The sequence below is a fragment of the Bos taurus genome, chromosome 1 (assembly GCF_002263795.3).
Source record: "Bos taurus isolate L1 Dominette 01449 registration number 42190680 breed Hereford chromosome 1, ARS-UCD2.0, whole genome shotgun sequence".
NCBI classification, from domain to species: Eukaryota; Metazoa; Chordata; class Mammalia; order Artiodactyla; family Bovidae; genus Bos; species Bos taurus.
Window position 1 is genome coordinate 53,330,283 of NC_037328.1, and position 15,388 is coordinate 53,345,670.

The 15,388-nt window shown below is 36.8% G+C and overlaps 2 protein-coding genes across 13 annotated transcripts in view; one reads left to right on the forward strand and one right to left on the reverse strand.

Moving 5' to 3' along the window:
- CIP2A (cellular inhibitor of PP2A) overlaps positions 1–8,508 on the reverse strand; it is a 29,040-nt gene extending 20,532 nt beyond the window's left edge. The window contains exons 1-8 of one of the 2 annotated variants that reach the window (XM_005201339.4): positions 8,135–8,508; positions 6,210–6,357; positions 5,006–5,118; positions 3,737–3,831; positions 2,388–2,484; positions 1,120–1,242; positions 828–973; positions 379–454 (exon numbers count right to left, since the gene is read on the reverse strand). In XM_005201339.4, coding sequence (XP_005201396.1) covers positions 379–454; positions 828–973; positions 1,120–1,242; positions 2,388–2,484; positions 3,737–3,831; positions 5,006–5,118; positions 6,210–6,357; positions 8,135–8,236 — 900 coding nt within the window. In that variant the 5' untranslated portion in view covers positions 8,237–8,508. The remainder of the gene's footprint in view (positions 1–378; positions 455–827; positions 974–1,119; positions 1,243–2,387; positions 2,485–3,736; positions 3,832–5,005; positions 5,119–6,209; positions 6,358–8,134) is intronic. The other variant, NM_001103284.2, reaches the window with a different exon arrangement.
- Positions 8,509–8,551: 43 nt separating this feature from the next.
- Positions 8,552–15,388, forward strand: part of DZIP3 (DAZ interacting zinc finger protein 3) — a 129,841-nt gene continuing 123,004 nt past the window's right edge. For 10 of the 11 annotated variants that reach the window (XM_059885574.1, XM_059885566.1, XM_059885564.1 and 7 more), the window contains exon 1: positions 8,560–8,726. The gene's annotated coding sequence lies outside the window, so the exon portion shown is untranslated. Of the gene's footprint in view, positions 8,727–15,388 lie in introns of all 11 variants that reach the window. The other variant, NM_001076092.2, reaches the window with a different exon arrangement.

Consider the following 15,388-nt stretch of genomic DNA (forward strand, 5'->3'; position numbering starts at 1 on the left):
TTTGTTGGGTTTACCCTAGGATCTGCATTTAAAAAAATCAGTAAATAGTATCAGTTTTAAACTTTCACTTTCCATTTAACACTTTCTACGTCTTTTGTGAGCTTACTGACATATCTCTCAACTATGTAGATGGGAGTGGAATCTGTGTCATAGGGTTTACATGTGTTCGACAGGCACCGTGAAAACAGTTTCCTAAAAGGATTATGCCAGTTTATGAGGATTCAAGGAGGGTTCTAAATATTGGTAATATCTAGTTTCTTGCTTGAGATCTTGGTTACATGGCTGTGTTCATTTTGCAAAGATTCAGAGATCTGTGCACTTACATTTTTCTGCATATTGTAGTTTTTAAAAACTTTAAAAACAAAAAGCTATATATACCTTTGAAGAAGAATTAGGATCCTTTCCATTAAGAAGACCTAATACTTGATTAAGACATGAAGAAAAGTGCTCATACCTAGGTTTAAAATAAAAACACACATCAAATGATAAGTATGAAACTGATACATTAAAAGGATTTTTATGTAAGATAATCATACTGTTCAGAGGTAAAACTGGTTTTGCAAAGATTAATCAAGATATGTATATTGTGGAGAATGGTACAACCTTATTTACCTAAGACAAAGTAAAAAATACACACATACCCTTGTTATACTTTCATATTTCAAGTCAGAAAAACAAAAAGAACAGGAACATAAAGCACATGAAAACATTCTGATTTTAGTCTATTGTAAGTAAGTAGAGTCCAAGTTTACTAAGTGTAAAAAGGCAGTTTTATTACAAATACATTTTGGTTTAAAAAACGTCCTAAGTTAGTCAGATAGCCATACCTGGTAAGATAATCAGCAATTTTAGGATTCTTAAGAAGATCCACCAGTAGATCAACTGAATACTTTCTGGTCAGTGTGCCATCCCCATTTATGAGAATATTAAATATTAGCTGAAATGTCTGATGAATATTTCGTGCATGGAACAGCTTAAAAACAAATCAGGAAAAGGATATTATACAAAAAAAAAAGTTTACGTTGACACCACACTAAAACTCAGAGTCTCAACAACTTTTAAATTATCAGAGAATATAAACTTTAGAATTAGTTTCATAAATTGCAAAAAAATTTTTACCTTTTCCCCAACCTCTTCGTTTAATGTCAAACTGGATAATATTGAAAGTGCAAACACAACCACAGTTAAACTACTATGGGCCAAGAAGCTTATGAGAGTTCGATAAAAAGATTTCACATTATTCTGAGGAAGAAAAAAATTTAAAAATAGATTAGAATGAAAAAATTATGAGCCTTACATTTTGTTTTAGAAAGTTTGTCTTGCACAGAATAGGTAAACTTTTTTAAATATTATTATCAACTTAGAGATCATTCAAGGTGTAAGTGGTACTTTCACAAATTGCTTACAGTAGTATGAACAGGTACAATCTGAGTAAACAGCAGTCTGTAGTTTGAGTTTATGAGCAAATGTTTACCTTTCTCAAACAGTTTCATGGCTCAAAATAACCTCCACCAACAAAACAGGATGAGGCCAGAAAAATCCAGCACATGAACAAATGAGATACTGTTAAATTTAAAACTAAACAAGTAATACTGAATATTGTACAGCAAGGGAACTGTTCATAAAGAAACTAAAGAATCAATGAACTTTCCTGATTTAATATATTTCTAACAGTGGTTCAGATAAACCTCATTTGAGTTCCTTCACTTCTCACAAGTACTGGTAATGATGCTACTGCTACTGCTAAAGCCACTTCAGTTGTGTCCGACTCTGTGCGATCCCATAGACAGCAGCCCACCAGGCTCTCCTGTCCCTGGGATTCTCCAGGCAAGAACACTGGAGTGGGTTGCCATTTCCTTCCTCAATTCATGACAGTGAAAAGTGAAAGTGAAGTCGCTCAGTTGTGTCCAACTCTTAGCAACCCCATGGACTGTAGCCTACCAGGCTCCTCCGCCCATGGGATTTTCCAGCCAAGAGTACTGGAGTGAGGTGCCATTGCCTTCTCCGGGTAATGGTGCTAGGCACTTATAAATCTTTTTGAGAAAGTTGTAATTGATTGTGTAGAAATACAAGACTGAGGTAAATGCAACTGCCAATGGCATGTCTCCTCTCTATTAGCACAAAACTCAGCATTTCTTATATTATTCAACACAACAAATAATGAGATGCTACAGAAGAAAAATTTCTAGTATATAAATTAACATTTGTATTAACTCGTCTTAATTAAACATATATGAAGGCTAGAGTACTTCAAGTTATTTACGTCAATCTGATGCTTTGTTAACTTTGATAAGTCAGCTAGACAACACAAATTCTTGTTAAATTTCTTTTTAAAGAAAAAGGTGAGCCTACCACAAAATAAAAGAAACATTTTATAAACTTCTTACCAAAGTCTTTATGTGCGTTTGAACAGAAAGATTGTGCCGGCAAAGATTTGCCAATAATCCTAGACAAGGCATTGTCAACTCATCTTCAGAAGACTGACTGTTTTAAGAAAAATAATAAAAGATAAAAATATTAAGTTCCTTCTAAATTACTCAAAAACAGTCATTTACACATTTAAATTCCTTCCTTTTCATAAGCAAAAAGAAAAATCTGATTAACATGTGAAGACTGCCAAGTTTTGAATAGTACTGATCATTTATTTCATGTTTTGAAAGTCAATGATCCTACTCAATTTAGCATAAAAATATAGAAATAATTATCAGAGCAATCATATGCTATCTCATCAGTATATTCCTTCAAGAAGATTAAATAAAAACATAATTTTCAGTTTCAATAAGTTTTTCTGTCTCAATCAATTCATAAGTTTCTGTTATAAAAACTGATCAAAAACACCATTTGATCCTTGAAATCATCCAATGAATAAACAGGAGTCATTATCTCAGTTTAAAAATTAGGGAAAAAATTATTTAAGAAAAATTGAATTATTACATATTTTAGTTAAAAATAAACCAGTAAGTCAACACAATGTGTTCCTGAAAGTGAAAGTTGCTCAGTTTCGTCCAACTCTTTGTGACCCTATGGACTATACAGTTTATGGAATTCTCCAGGCCAGAATACTGGAGTGGGTGGCCTTTCCCTTCTCCAGGGGATCTTGCCAACTCAGGGATTGAACCCAGGTCTCCCACATTGCAGGTGGATTCTTTACCAGCTGAGCCACAAGGGAAGTCCAAGAATACTGGAGTGGGTGGTCTATCCTTTCTCCAGTGGATCTTCCCAACCCAGTAAATGAACCAGGGTCTCCTGCATTGAGGTGGATTCTTTACCAACTGAGCTACCAGGGAAGCTCAATGTGTTCAATGTGTTCCTCTTTCCCTATGTATTTTTGCTTGTCATTGTATTTCTTGAATGGTTTCATATTATTTTTTTCCTGTCTGTGAAATGGTTTTAAAAAGAAAACTTGGGACTACAAGTTGTACAGATGTATGTCTTTACCTGGTTGTTTAGGTAGACTGTTTAGTTAAATTGAAAAGAGTCAATTGATAGCTTATATTAGTTTTTAAAATTAAATTAATCCTGGATAAGAGTTGTTGTTGTTGTTTTTTTAAAGGGGTTAGTCCTTGACCACTAGTTTGAGACCACCTCTATTTTAGGTGACTTGTTTCACCAGCAGGCCTGTTACTCTCTATGACTAATTGTGTAAGTGCTTATAATGGAATCAACACTTCTTCTACATTAAAAAAAAAACATAAACCAGTAGATTATTTGGTTACATGTGTGGTTGCATACTCACATATGATCTATCAGGAATGTAATTAATTCATCTATATTGGCACCAGAATGCAAAATTTTGATGTTGTATGTTAACCTCTGCAGAAGCTGAATGCACTGAGAATAAGAAAATAGCAATGAATATAAACACATAAAAATATATTTGCATGATCACAAAAATGAACTCCTACACATATTCTGAGCATGTAAGCATTTTAGGAGGCATTTAGAGTAAAACTCTTTCCATATCTTAGAAAGGTTCTATTTTCACATGCAAGTAATGAGATTTTACTTAAACATACACAATTAATGAGACTTTAAAAGTTCACCTCCTGATTCACACATTTCTATACATTCTATCTCAAACACAGCATTGTGTCAGCAACCTGGTTTACTTAATCATCTTAAACTTATATGCAAGTTGAGAATATATTCTATCAATTCTAAGATATATATTATTCATATTTTATCATCTTTAAAATTGCATGTCAGTTTAATTTACAATGTTTTTCTTTCTTACAACTGACGGCATTTTAGGTTCAGAGAAATATGGGTATAAGAGCATTGAGCCTATGTTAAAGAAGACTAAATCTATATAGCTTTAATTTTTATAGAATGTTTCCTCAACAGTATGAGCCTAGATACTAACTTTATTTATTTTTTTAATTTTTTAAATTAATTTTATTTTATTTTTAAACTTTACATAATTGTATTAGTTTTGCCAAATATCAAAATGAATTCACCACAGGTATACATGTGTTCCCCATCCTGAACCCTCCTCCCTCCTCATACCATCCCTCTGGGTCGTCCCAGTGCACCAGCCCCAAGCATCCAGTATCGTGCATTGAACCTGGACTGGCATCTCGTTTCATACATGATATTTTACATGTTTCAATGCCATTCTCCCAAATCTTCCCACCCTCTCCCTCTCCCACAGAGTCCATAAGACTGTTCTATACATCAGAGACACTAACTTTAAATTAAAATTTTAAAATGAACAGCTTACACCTCAAAATGTTGACATCTATGTTTATAAATCTGTCAAAATACTTATGTGAATTTTCCTTCAATAATAGTGCTAGATGTAAATTTTCTTCTTTAGAATCTCTTAAGTGGTAGTACATGTGAATAACCAGTTTTTAAATTTAATGATGGTGAGAACTGTGCCTAACTATGCAGTATTAATGCCAGCACGCAGTACACTGTATGTCAGCACTTCATAATAGATACTATCAATTCTGATTTGAAAATAAGGAAGAATAAGCATGAAGTGGAAAGTAGGTGTGTATACCTGCAAAAACACTGAATCATTGTGGCAAGTACTGCTCCGACAAACCACTCCTGCCAGCACACTATTTAGGTTGTATGTATTTTGAAGACAGTCTCTAGTTTCATTGTCTACAGCTGTAAGTTAAAATAAAATGACACGAAGTAAATCATCTTTATATATGGCCTTAATGGATGAAAGACAAATAATTTAAAACTTACTTCATATTAAATTTACCATTATATAAAAATATAAAATATGATGTGGCTATGTTATTTACAAATACCTCCCAATTCAGAATTTCAACCATGGTGGCTACTATACTGGACAACACAGATATTGAACATTTTTATGGTCTATTTGAAATGATCTGTTACCACTTCTGTATCAGTTTTTTTTTTTAAAATAAGCATGTACTAATTTTATAACCACACACAGAAATATCTCCCTTGTACCCCCAAACACAAATCAGGAAAAAAAGTAACCAGTGAATTAAAATCTAAAAACTAAGACAAGGCAGGGAAAAACAGAAAAAGCAACACTTGCATTTTTAGCTTTTAGCTCTAGGTTTAGTATAGTCTATCAAAAAAAGGATGATATTTTGATCACTAGTTATGATTTTCCAATACTGTTCATACTGACATTTGTACATGTATTTTTTTAAATTTGAAGGCAATGGCACCCCACTCCAGTACTCTTGCCTGGAAAATCCCATGGACGGAGGAGCCTGGTAGGCTGCGGTCCATGGGGTCGCTAAGAGTCGGACACGACTGAGCAACTTCACTTTCACTTTTCACTTTCATTCACTGGAGAAGGAAATGGCAACCCACTCCAGTGTTCTTGCCTGGAGAATCCCAGGGACCAGGGAGCCTGATGGGCTGCCATCTATGGGGTCGCACAGAGTCACACACAACTGAAGCAACTTAGCAGCAGCAGCAGGGAAATGTACATTTCCCAAGGTACATTCTTTTCTGTAGACCACTGAACCCTTGATATGCTTCAGATTCTGTTTCAATAATCTTAAAAAAGGATGCGTATAATATTCCCTTTACAGGAGATCCACAACAAGATAGTTCAAAGAGGTCCTGCAGCAAAGAAATATTTTTTTTCTAAGACATCTTTCAAATGTGAATCATCCTCCAAAAGATTCTGTAATGGAACCTGCCCTTTAAGAAAATACTAAATTCATGCATCTTCTAAAAAATAAAAGAGAAACTAAATACATTACCTAGTTGAGATAGCAAACTGATGATACTTAAGATCAGTGTGGCACTTATGTTTGGGTCTTCAAGTAGTTCTACAAGGCAACTTAAGCATTCACTTGGTAGTATCTGATTTGATGTAAATAATCGAGTGAGCTTCTGTCCAGAAATTACCTAGAAAACAGTCATTAAAACGTGTTAGTTAAGAAATGGCAATTTTCACTTCTCCATCTTACATATAACCCAGTTTTTCCAAAGTGGCACTGCCACACTTTTCCAATTTAGAAAATTCATACACGCTGTTCCCTCTACATGGAAGATCACCTATCCCTTCACTAACTAATGTAATTATTCCAGTCTGGTTTTGTTTCCTCTACTAAGCTTTCTCTAATTCTCTTCCACTAATTAGGTTAGGTTTGCCTGTTACACTATCCTATAGGGCATTATAAAAAGTACACATGAATCCACTTATCTGGACAAGGGACATCTGAACAATCCATGTAAGGGACAACTTATGTGGTGCTGGAAATGTTCTACCTCATGATAACAGGTCGTAGCTACTTGAGAGTACACTTTGGTTTAAAAATAAATAAAACTACCAAGCTCTTCATTTAACATTAATGCACTTCATGCAATGCACGTGTGTTATATTTCAACTAAATGATAGAAGTGTTTTTGGTAAACCTCTTGAAAAGTCTGAGAACAGAGTACATAGAAGTCAATCTCTAAGCCTCAAATTTCTTTGAAGTCTCTTTCAATTGTTGATAACACTCAGCTCAGATTCATAACATACCTGTTTATTCTCAAAAATAAACAATGTTTCAGATTACAATCTAAAATTCTTAACTTAATTCTTAAAGAAAACAAGTATTCTTAGGAGACAGGCAGCTCAAGTAGTAAGAGGAGGAGCACCAGAGAACCTTGAGAGTTCTCAAGGTTACACAAGTAACCTTGAGTGTACACCAGTTAGAGCAAAGGCTGATGTTGCTGGGCCATTCACAATAGCCTTCTTCGTAGCAGTTTCTAATCTTTGCAAATTTAGCCTTTTATCATAGGATTAATATAACAAATAGGATATATTTTAAAATTATGTTCAATTCTATGTTGAGAAGCTGCAACACAGAATTAAGAGTAACTTTGAGCTTAATTACTTTTTATTAAACTGATGTCAATATTAATTGGAATTCCATTAAAGTATAAGAAATGACAGCCGGAGTTTAAGAGTCTAAAAACAAACAGGATCACAGAAAGCTGTGGTTATACCTTTTAACACAAAATAAGCACACTCTAGAGGCAAATCATTGGGAAGTAACGGAAAAAGTGACAACAATTCAGCATTTTAGGACTGAAAAACTGTGAGCAATACATTTTGGTAAAGAAAAAAGGATTATGATTACTAGTAAAGAAGATTGGTCCTCAATCCAGAGTAAATTGAAAGAGTAATTTTCAAGCTCGAGATCAACATGAGTTCAAATAAAAGCAATAAGCAACAGGTTCAGATTGCAAAATGCCTAAGGGACAAGAGATAAATCAAAATTTAATCCTTATTCTCTAGCATCTCCACCTCTGAGAATTGCTGTACCTCTGAAAAGGCCTGTTACAATGGAAAAACGAAAATAAGCAGCAAAGGAAAAGATACAGCTCGGAGCTCTTTCCTCTACCAACTCCAAATACGCTGAAATTCCCCCACCTTTTGTCTCACCCTCCCGCTTCCTAGGGCTTTCAGTACTCTTTCCTCACTGCAGTCAGCTGAACGCGGAGAGGCCTGGGGTTGGGTGGGAATTCAAAGGTGACAATCTCTCGCTTTCTATACCAATACAAAAAGACAGCGGTGGGAGCGAGGAGTTGCCCTTTGTTTTCGAAGCTGAGACCGCTACAGTCTCGGCCACCAAGTGAACGAAGGCTACAGGGAAGTCCGTCTCGTCCGCCATCCCCGGAGCCCCTTACTTACCTCTAAGTGCCGCAAAAGCTGAGCGGTGTTCGCCTCGGACTTAACGGCTTTATACTGACTGATGCTCAGAAGCAAAGACTTCAAGCAGGCAGTGGAGTCCATCCGGACCCGCCGCAGGGCCGCTTGGAGCGGGTACCACCACCGTCCTCCAGCTTTTACCGCGCTTTTTTTGATTTTTGTTCTCCACCCCCTCGCTCCCAGAAGCTTCCGATTCCGGTTGAGCTCCGGAAGTCCCTTGGCAACTTGAGGATGGCACCCTACGAAGGAAAGGGAGGGCTGGGATGGAGTGGTGGAGGTGGGGGATGTCGAGGCCCAGTGTGAGTCCGTAAGGCGGGCTAGTAGTTGTCCTTTCAGACCCCCCGATCTGAAAAGCCGCGAGGTTTTAGTTCGAGATCCCGTGAAGCTGAGAAATCTCGCGAGAAGTCAGTTGCGGCTCCACTGGCGTAGGGGGCGGTGGGGTAGCATGGGGTCCCTGTTCGTCTGTGGGCCCTCTTTGCATTTGCTTCCTTGGCCTTCACCGTGGGTGGCCAGTTGTTTCTTTGTGCGTCATCTTCTTCCTGAGAAATGGTCGCTTTCCCCTAGTCTAGACACGGTGAGGAGCTCTGAGGAGGAGAATCTTGGGTTCTAGATTTTGAGGCGGCCCGGGAGAGGCCTGTTTTTAAAATCGCTTGTTTGTCCACCGCTTCTACTGAGGAATGTTGGTTTCTGAGTAAACCTATGGCCGTTCGGATTCGGTGGCAAGTTAGTCATGCGCTTACGATAGTCGCTGTCAATTTATTTGAGAAAGCTGGCCCAGGTGACTCCTGTGCCAGGTGTTGCTCCGAAGGCTGTTCTTATTAGCGTCAGTTTTGTAAGTGAAGGTGTCTGCTTTTATTTGGCGTGGTGGATTTATAAATCTTGGTGTCTAAGGGAATGGCACTGTTCGCGGTTTTTGTTCAGAAATAGTATTATGCATGTGAATATCATGAAATGAGTCAGAGTGGTTCTGGAGCTTTTTTGCTTATTGTACGGTATTGTTGAATGAAGCTTTAAAAGCCAGTTTAGAGAAAATTTTAAGAACTGGGTACACATCCTTTTTATTAAACCATCTGTCAGAAATTATGTTTTGTCAATTCAAAAAAGCCTATTTTGCGTCACTACATTTTTAAAGACGAATTATTTTTATATTAAAAAGCAGTTTAATTCTGAAAGGTAAAAAAAATTGAGGCATAAATCATTGGGTAATTAATGTGTTTATGCATTTATTCATTCTGTAAACAATTATCGAGTGTATAAAGTGGGCTAATCCTGCTAGTTAGGGACCCTGCTGGGAAGGAATTAAATGTAGAGGATAATAGTAGGTACAAAATTCACCAATTAGAGGCATAATGCGATTATGGTAAGGAGCGGAGCCAGGCTGTTCGCTTACAAATCCTAGGTCTACCTTTTTGTGACCGTAGACAAATTCTCAATGTTTCGATCTCATCTTGAAGTAAAATCTGAGTAACAGTAGCATCTATTTCATACGATTGCTCATTGAATAAATAGCTGGAGCCTACAGCATGCTAGGCATTGGTCTAAGCACTAGATTCAGTGAACAAAGTAAAAATCCTATTGTCATGAAACAAAAATCCTACCATTACATTCTGATAGGGGAAAAAAAAGTAAATAATAAGCACAGTAAGGAAAGGGAGATGGAGAAAAAGAGAATTACTCCTCTAGAGTAATGGTTTAAAAAAGAGAAATGGGAGGTCAGGATAGAGAAAGCATGATTTGAAAAATACTTGAAGAGTCGAAAAAGACCTGTGCTTTCTAAGGGGAAACATTTCTAGATAGAATAGCAAGGGGGAAAGCTTTGAAATGGAGCCTGATAATATAAAGAACAGCAAGGACCTTGCTATGGCTGGAGTAGAAAGCGAGGGTGAGAGAGAGTAGTAGAGATGAAGTCATGTCAGGTTATAAAATGAGCTAACCAATGACGAACAGTTGTCTGGCATAGTTATGTTCTCAGCAAGTGTCAGTTACATCTTAGGTCCTTGGCAATACAGGTGATAACAGTTTGACAGCATTAGACTTTTCATTCACAATGAGAAGTACCTCACGATTGTCCCCATTTAGATCTGAGGGAAAGGGTCAAAGCTGTGTGCTGAAAGTGCTATCCTTTGAAATCTTGCATTTTAACTTGAGCAGTCGCACACATTTTGCATCTCCATATTTATTTTAATGTAAAATAACATCTTTCTAAGAAAATCCTCACCAAAAATTGAGCTGTGAAAAGGTCTGACATCTCGTGTATCCCAATATGAGAAACAGAGCCATATTTTTAAGACCCAAAAGGGGAAAAGGAGGAGGAGGAAATGGAGCTGGGTCCAGATGACTGAAGGCTGTACTAGCCTTTGAGCTGGGACTCTATCTTGAATTAAGTGGTGATCTCTGGTTTCAAACTGGGTCCTGATAGTTAGGTTTGTGTTTTAGATAGATTACTCTGACACTCTGAGGAAGATAAGCCCAGAAGTAGGGAGAATATTTATTTTACTGGAGTCTTTCCAAAGGATGGCTGAGATAATTGAAGTGGAGTTAGCAAAAAGGTGACAAATTTAAGAAATATATATGACGTGAAATAGGTAGGACTCTGAATGACTTCAAATGGAAGAATGAGAGGGATAGGATTCCAAGTTTCTAGTCTGGCTGATAGAGAAGATATAGAAACTGCTGAGGTAGTCAATATTAAGTATTCACGTTGTATTTTATGTTCAGTGAAATATTGTATAGCTTATCATGTAGTCTTGTACCATTCTCATTAAATTTATTCCTGGATATTATATAATGTTTGTTACTGTGAGTGGGTTCTCTTTTTCCCCTAAATTTTTTTAGTTTGTTTTTGCTACTGGTAAAAGAGAAACTGATTTGTGGTATGTCTTTTACTCAGTTTACTGACTGAAATATCCTTATTGATTCAGTTTTGCTTTCTCTCATAAATTTTCTAGCTACGTATCACCAGAAAATAATAATTGAATCCCTTCCAATATTTCTTGTCTTACTTTATTTCATCAGTGTAATTTCTAAAATATGGAATAATCATAATGATACTATTTAGCTTTGAAGATATGCTCATTAAGTTTTAACTCCCTTAAATGTGTTTCCTGATCTATAAATTAGGAAAAAATCTCCATCAAATACAAAGAACAGACAGCAATACCATTTTATGGAGAGATTTCATGCCAACCCCTGATAAAGGAATTGGATACTTGGTATTTTGTCTTAACACATTTAAGGGAGTTAAAACTTGCCTAGGAGCTTGCAACTCAAGGGCCGTTAAACTCCTTTATATCTTCTGGAAAAACTTAATGAGCATATCTTCAAAGCTAAATAATAAAATGGAAATTTTTAATGTCATGACCAGGGTTTAAGTCGTATTAGATGACTCATATTGAATGGAGATATTAACTGTATTTTTTGACAAAAGTGCAGTGTACTGAATGTTGTAATAGAGGAATTATATCGGAGGTGTGAATACAGAGCTAATTTTTAATTCATTTAATCTCCATATATTTAATGAGTGCTTGAGTAGTAGGTTCATTTCTAGGTTCTGGGGATAGAGTACTGAATCAATTAAACAAAAATGTCTGTCCACGTAGAGCTTTTATTTTAATGGGAGATATAGCAAAGAAAAAAAAGAGATATAAGTAAAATATATGAATGTTAGTAATAAGTGCTATATAGGAAAAGAAAAAGAAGGGAGATAGGACATATAAGAGTCAAGATGGAGAATTGCATTTTTAATTAGGGTGAAGTATTGATCAATATTTGCTGCATACCAAATCACCTCAAAATTCAGTGGGTGAAACTGAAAATTTCTTTCTTGGTCTGTGAGTTGACTGCAGTTAGTCTGATCAAGGCCAGACTTGGCTGAGTGAGTACTTCAGCTGTTTTCTGGGGAAGGGGAGATATCCAGAAGTCAAGCTCAGTTATGGTGAGGTATCAACTAGACATCTGGAAGCTTTTGAGTGGGCTCTTCAATATATTATTTGTCATCAAAGGAGTGGTCAAGGCCAGAGATAAAAATGTAAAGCCTCAAGACTAAATGACATGGGGTGAGTAGGGTAGAAAAGACTGAACCTCGAAGAACTAAAATATTTAGAGGTTGGAGAGATGTGGACAAACAAAAACACTGAGAAGTAGTTGCCAGAGGACAGGGTACCTATGTTGACCCTGTGGTTGTCTGTTGGGATTCCTGTTACCTGTAGCATTTGGGCTGCTTTCAGCTTGTGAAGGTGGACTCTGGGTTGACAGAGAAGGAAGTCTTTATCTATATACAGGTTTCACTGTTTATTTCTGCCTTCAGAGGACTTGAAATGTGAGGAAGGATCGGTGACTTTATTCTTTATATCAGTATTGAATGCTTGAAGTATGCCAGGTACTAGGCACTGGGGATGTAGCAAGGGATTTATAAAAAGAAAAAAAAAAAAAAAAGTGTAACTCTGTGGGACTTCCATGATAGTGAGAGCATGAGGCCAAGACTAAAGCTGAGAGATTATTCAATAGGCATAAACAGCAGGTAGAACAAAAGTCCTATTGGCCCAGGTTCCAAAGATACAAGACAAATCAATGGTAGAAAATTGGCAGAGGTCTAAACATGAGGTCATTTGGATACCATGTCCCCAGTACGATTAAAATAATTTAAATATGTACTGATATTAAATTGATTTTAGCCTTTATACAGAGCCAGAAAACAGTCTGTACAGTTAATGTCAACTCTCATTTTTCAAAACAGTTTACTTTCCATCACAAAGCCAGGAAACCTAAATAAACCAAAATTATTCTCCATTTACGATTATTTTTCATCCTGGTTTCTTTCCCAACCGTATATGATTAAGCTAATCTGTAAATGATTTACCAAACCATATAATTAACGTTCTCACTTTTCAAACAGTTCCTGATTTTATTTAATGTACATTTCACAGACTTCAACTCTAAGAATACAAGCAATGGATAATTTGGGTAAATGTTTTGTCCTGTATTTTCACATCTAATTTCATATCCCCAAAACTTTTGACTTTTTTAAAAGTGCTATCCATTGTTTCTGAATCGAATTTTATAGATACTACTACTACTACTAAGTCATTTCAGTCGTGTTCGACTCTGTGTGACCTCATAGACAGAAGCCCACCAGGCTCCCCTGTCCGTGGGATTCTCCAGGCAAGAACACTGGAGTGGGTTGCCATTTCCTTCTCCAATGCATGAAAGTGAAAAGTGAAAGTGAAGTCGCTCAGTTGTGTCCGACTCTTATCGACCCCATGGACTGCACCCTACCAGGCTCCTCCGTCCATGGGATTTTCCAGGCAAGAGTACTGGAGTGGGGTGCCATTGCCTTCTCTGATTTTATAAGTAAACATGAAATGCCCACTCCAGTACTCTTGCCTGGCAAATTCCATGGACGGAAGAGACTGGTAGGCTGCAGTCCATGGGGTCGCTAGGAGTCTGACACGATTAAGCGACTTCACTTTCACTTTTTACTTCCAAGCATTGGAGAAGGAAATGGCAACCCACTCCAGTGTTCTTGCCTGGAGAATCCCAGGGATGGGGGAGCCTGGTGGGCTGCCGTCTGTGGGGTCGCACAGAGTCGGACACGACTGAAGCGACTTAGCAGCAGCAGCAGCAGCAAACATGAAATGGCGCACTTTTAAGTTACAGTAATCATCTTTAATTATAACTAGTATTTGTTGAAAGCCTCTGTGCAGAGCAGTGTCTTCTGCATATCTCATTTAAAATTTTCTAGTCTTTTAGGAAATAGAAATTATCAAGATCAGGAAAGGGGTATATGTTTCCTGAATTAAAATGTGAAGTCATTTTCTGAAACGGGAGTCCAAAGTAGAGTATGCACACCTTAGGTATGTGAAACTGACTATTACAGTGTTCAGTTCAGTTCAATAAATATTAGAACTTTTGTTTTTACCAATTTTAGTCTTACTCTTTTTATTTTATAGTAGTACTTACAGTAGCATTAATAGCATAAATGAATTGCTAGCCATATATTTTCATTGTATTTTCAGATTTGCTTCTTTAGAAGTATGTGATCCAAAAAATTGGAGACTTCTCCAAAATCTTTAACCTTGATGGAGGATAATATTGGATTTGGGTAGGGTCATTGGTGGTGGGAGAGTCAAGTATATATTGTATTCTCTATTCCCTGCTTGATTGTCATCTCGATATGAGTCATGTCTTAACAGTCTGTCATATCCTTTTTTTCCATTATTGTCTAACAACTGTAATGACAATGTAATATTTTTAAATGACTGAAAATATCCCACTTTGGGAGCGTTTCCTGAACAAATGGTCCTTCCAACAGTCCTAGCTGCATTTTTGAGTAGCATGGTTTTTGCAGTGCTACCTGTAAGTAACCTGAAACTGATGGATTGTTTAATATTTGGATTTTTTTCAGGCGAAGTCTAACCTGTGCATATTTATAATTGATACATTCCAAATATTTATAATATATATATATATATATATATATATATACACTTCAAATTTGCTTGTGTAAGTTCAGGAATAAATGACTGAATAGATCTGAAGAGAATTAAATACCTTCTTCAGACAAGATGCTAATTTTGGCAAGGATGTTCCCCATATTGGCAGATTTGTAAGGATGGGGCCTTGGGTGTGCATTGCTATTTTCTGGGCCTTGGGTGTGCATTGGTATTTTCTTGTGTCCTGGTGTGATCTGCCAGATACTGCCAACAATGATCTTTGCTAAATAGCTAGAGCTGAGTAGTACCCTGATCTTTGGGGACAGATTAAATCTTTGGTTTCTGATAACTTTTGCATAGATTTTCCAACCATCGTCAATCAGTCTTGGAGTTTACTTAAGCAAACTATATATTTTTTCCTTGGGGGAAAGTGATATTTTGGCTTCCCTTGTGTAGGTATGTTTTGAGGCCTTGCCAAAGTGAAAGTCACTGTTGTGTCTTTGTGACCCCATGGACTGTAGTCCCCCAGGCTCCTCTGTCCGTGGAATTCTCCAGGCCAGAATACTGGAGTGGGTAGCCATTCCCTTCTCTAGGGGATCTTCCAAACCCAGGGATTGAACCCGGGTCTCCAGCATTGCAATGGGTTATTTATGTCTTGCAGATGTTCATTTTGAGTCTTTGCCAAGAACCTAAATTAATACAAAATGGAAGAAATAAATGGAAAAGTAGAAAATCAAATAATCAGTATATTTTGGCCATTCTTCAGACAGCTAATAACAAATTAATTGTACAATCTGTTATTCTT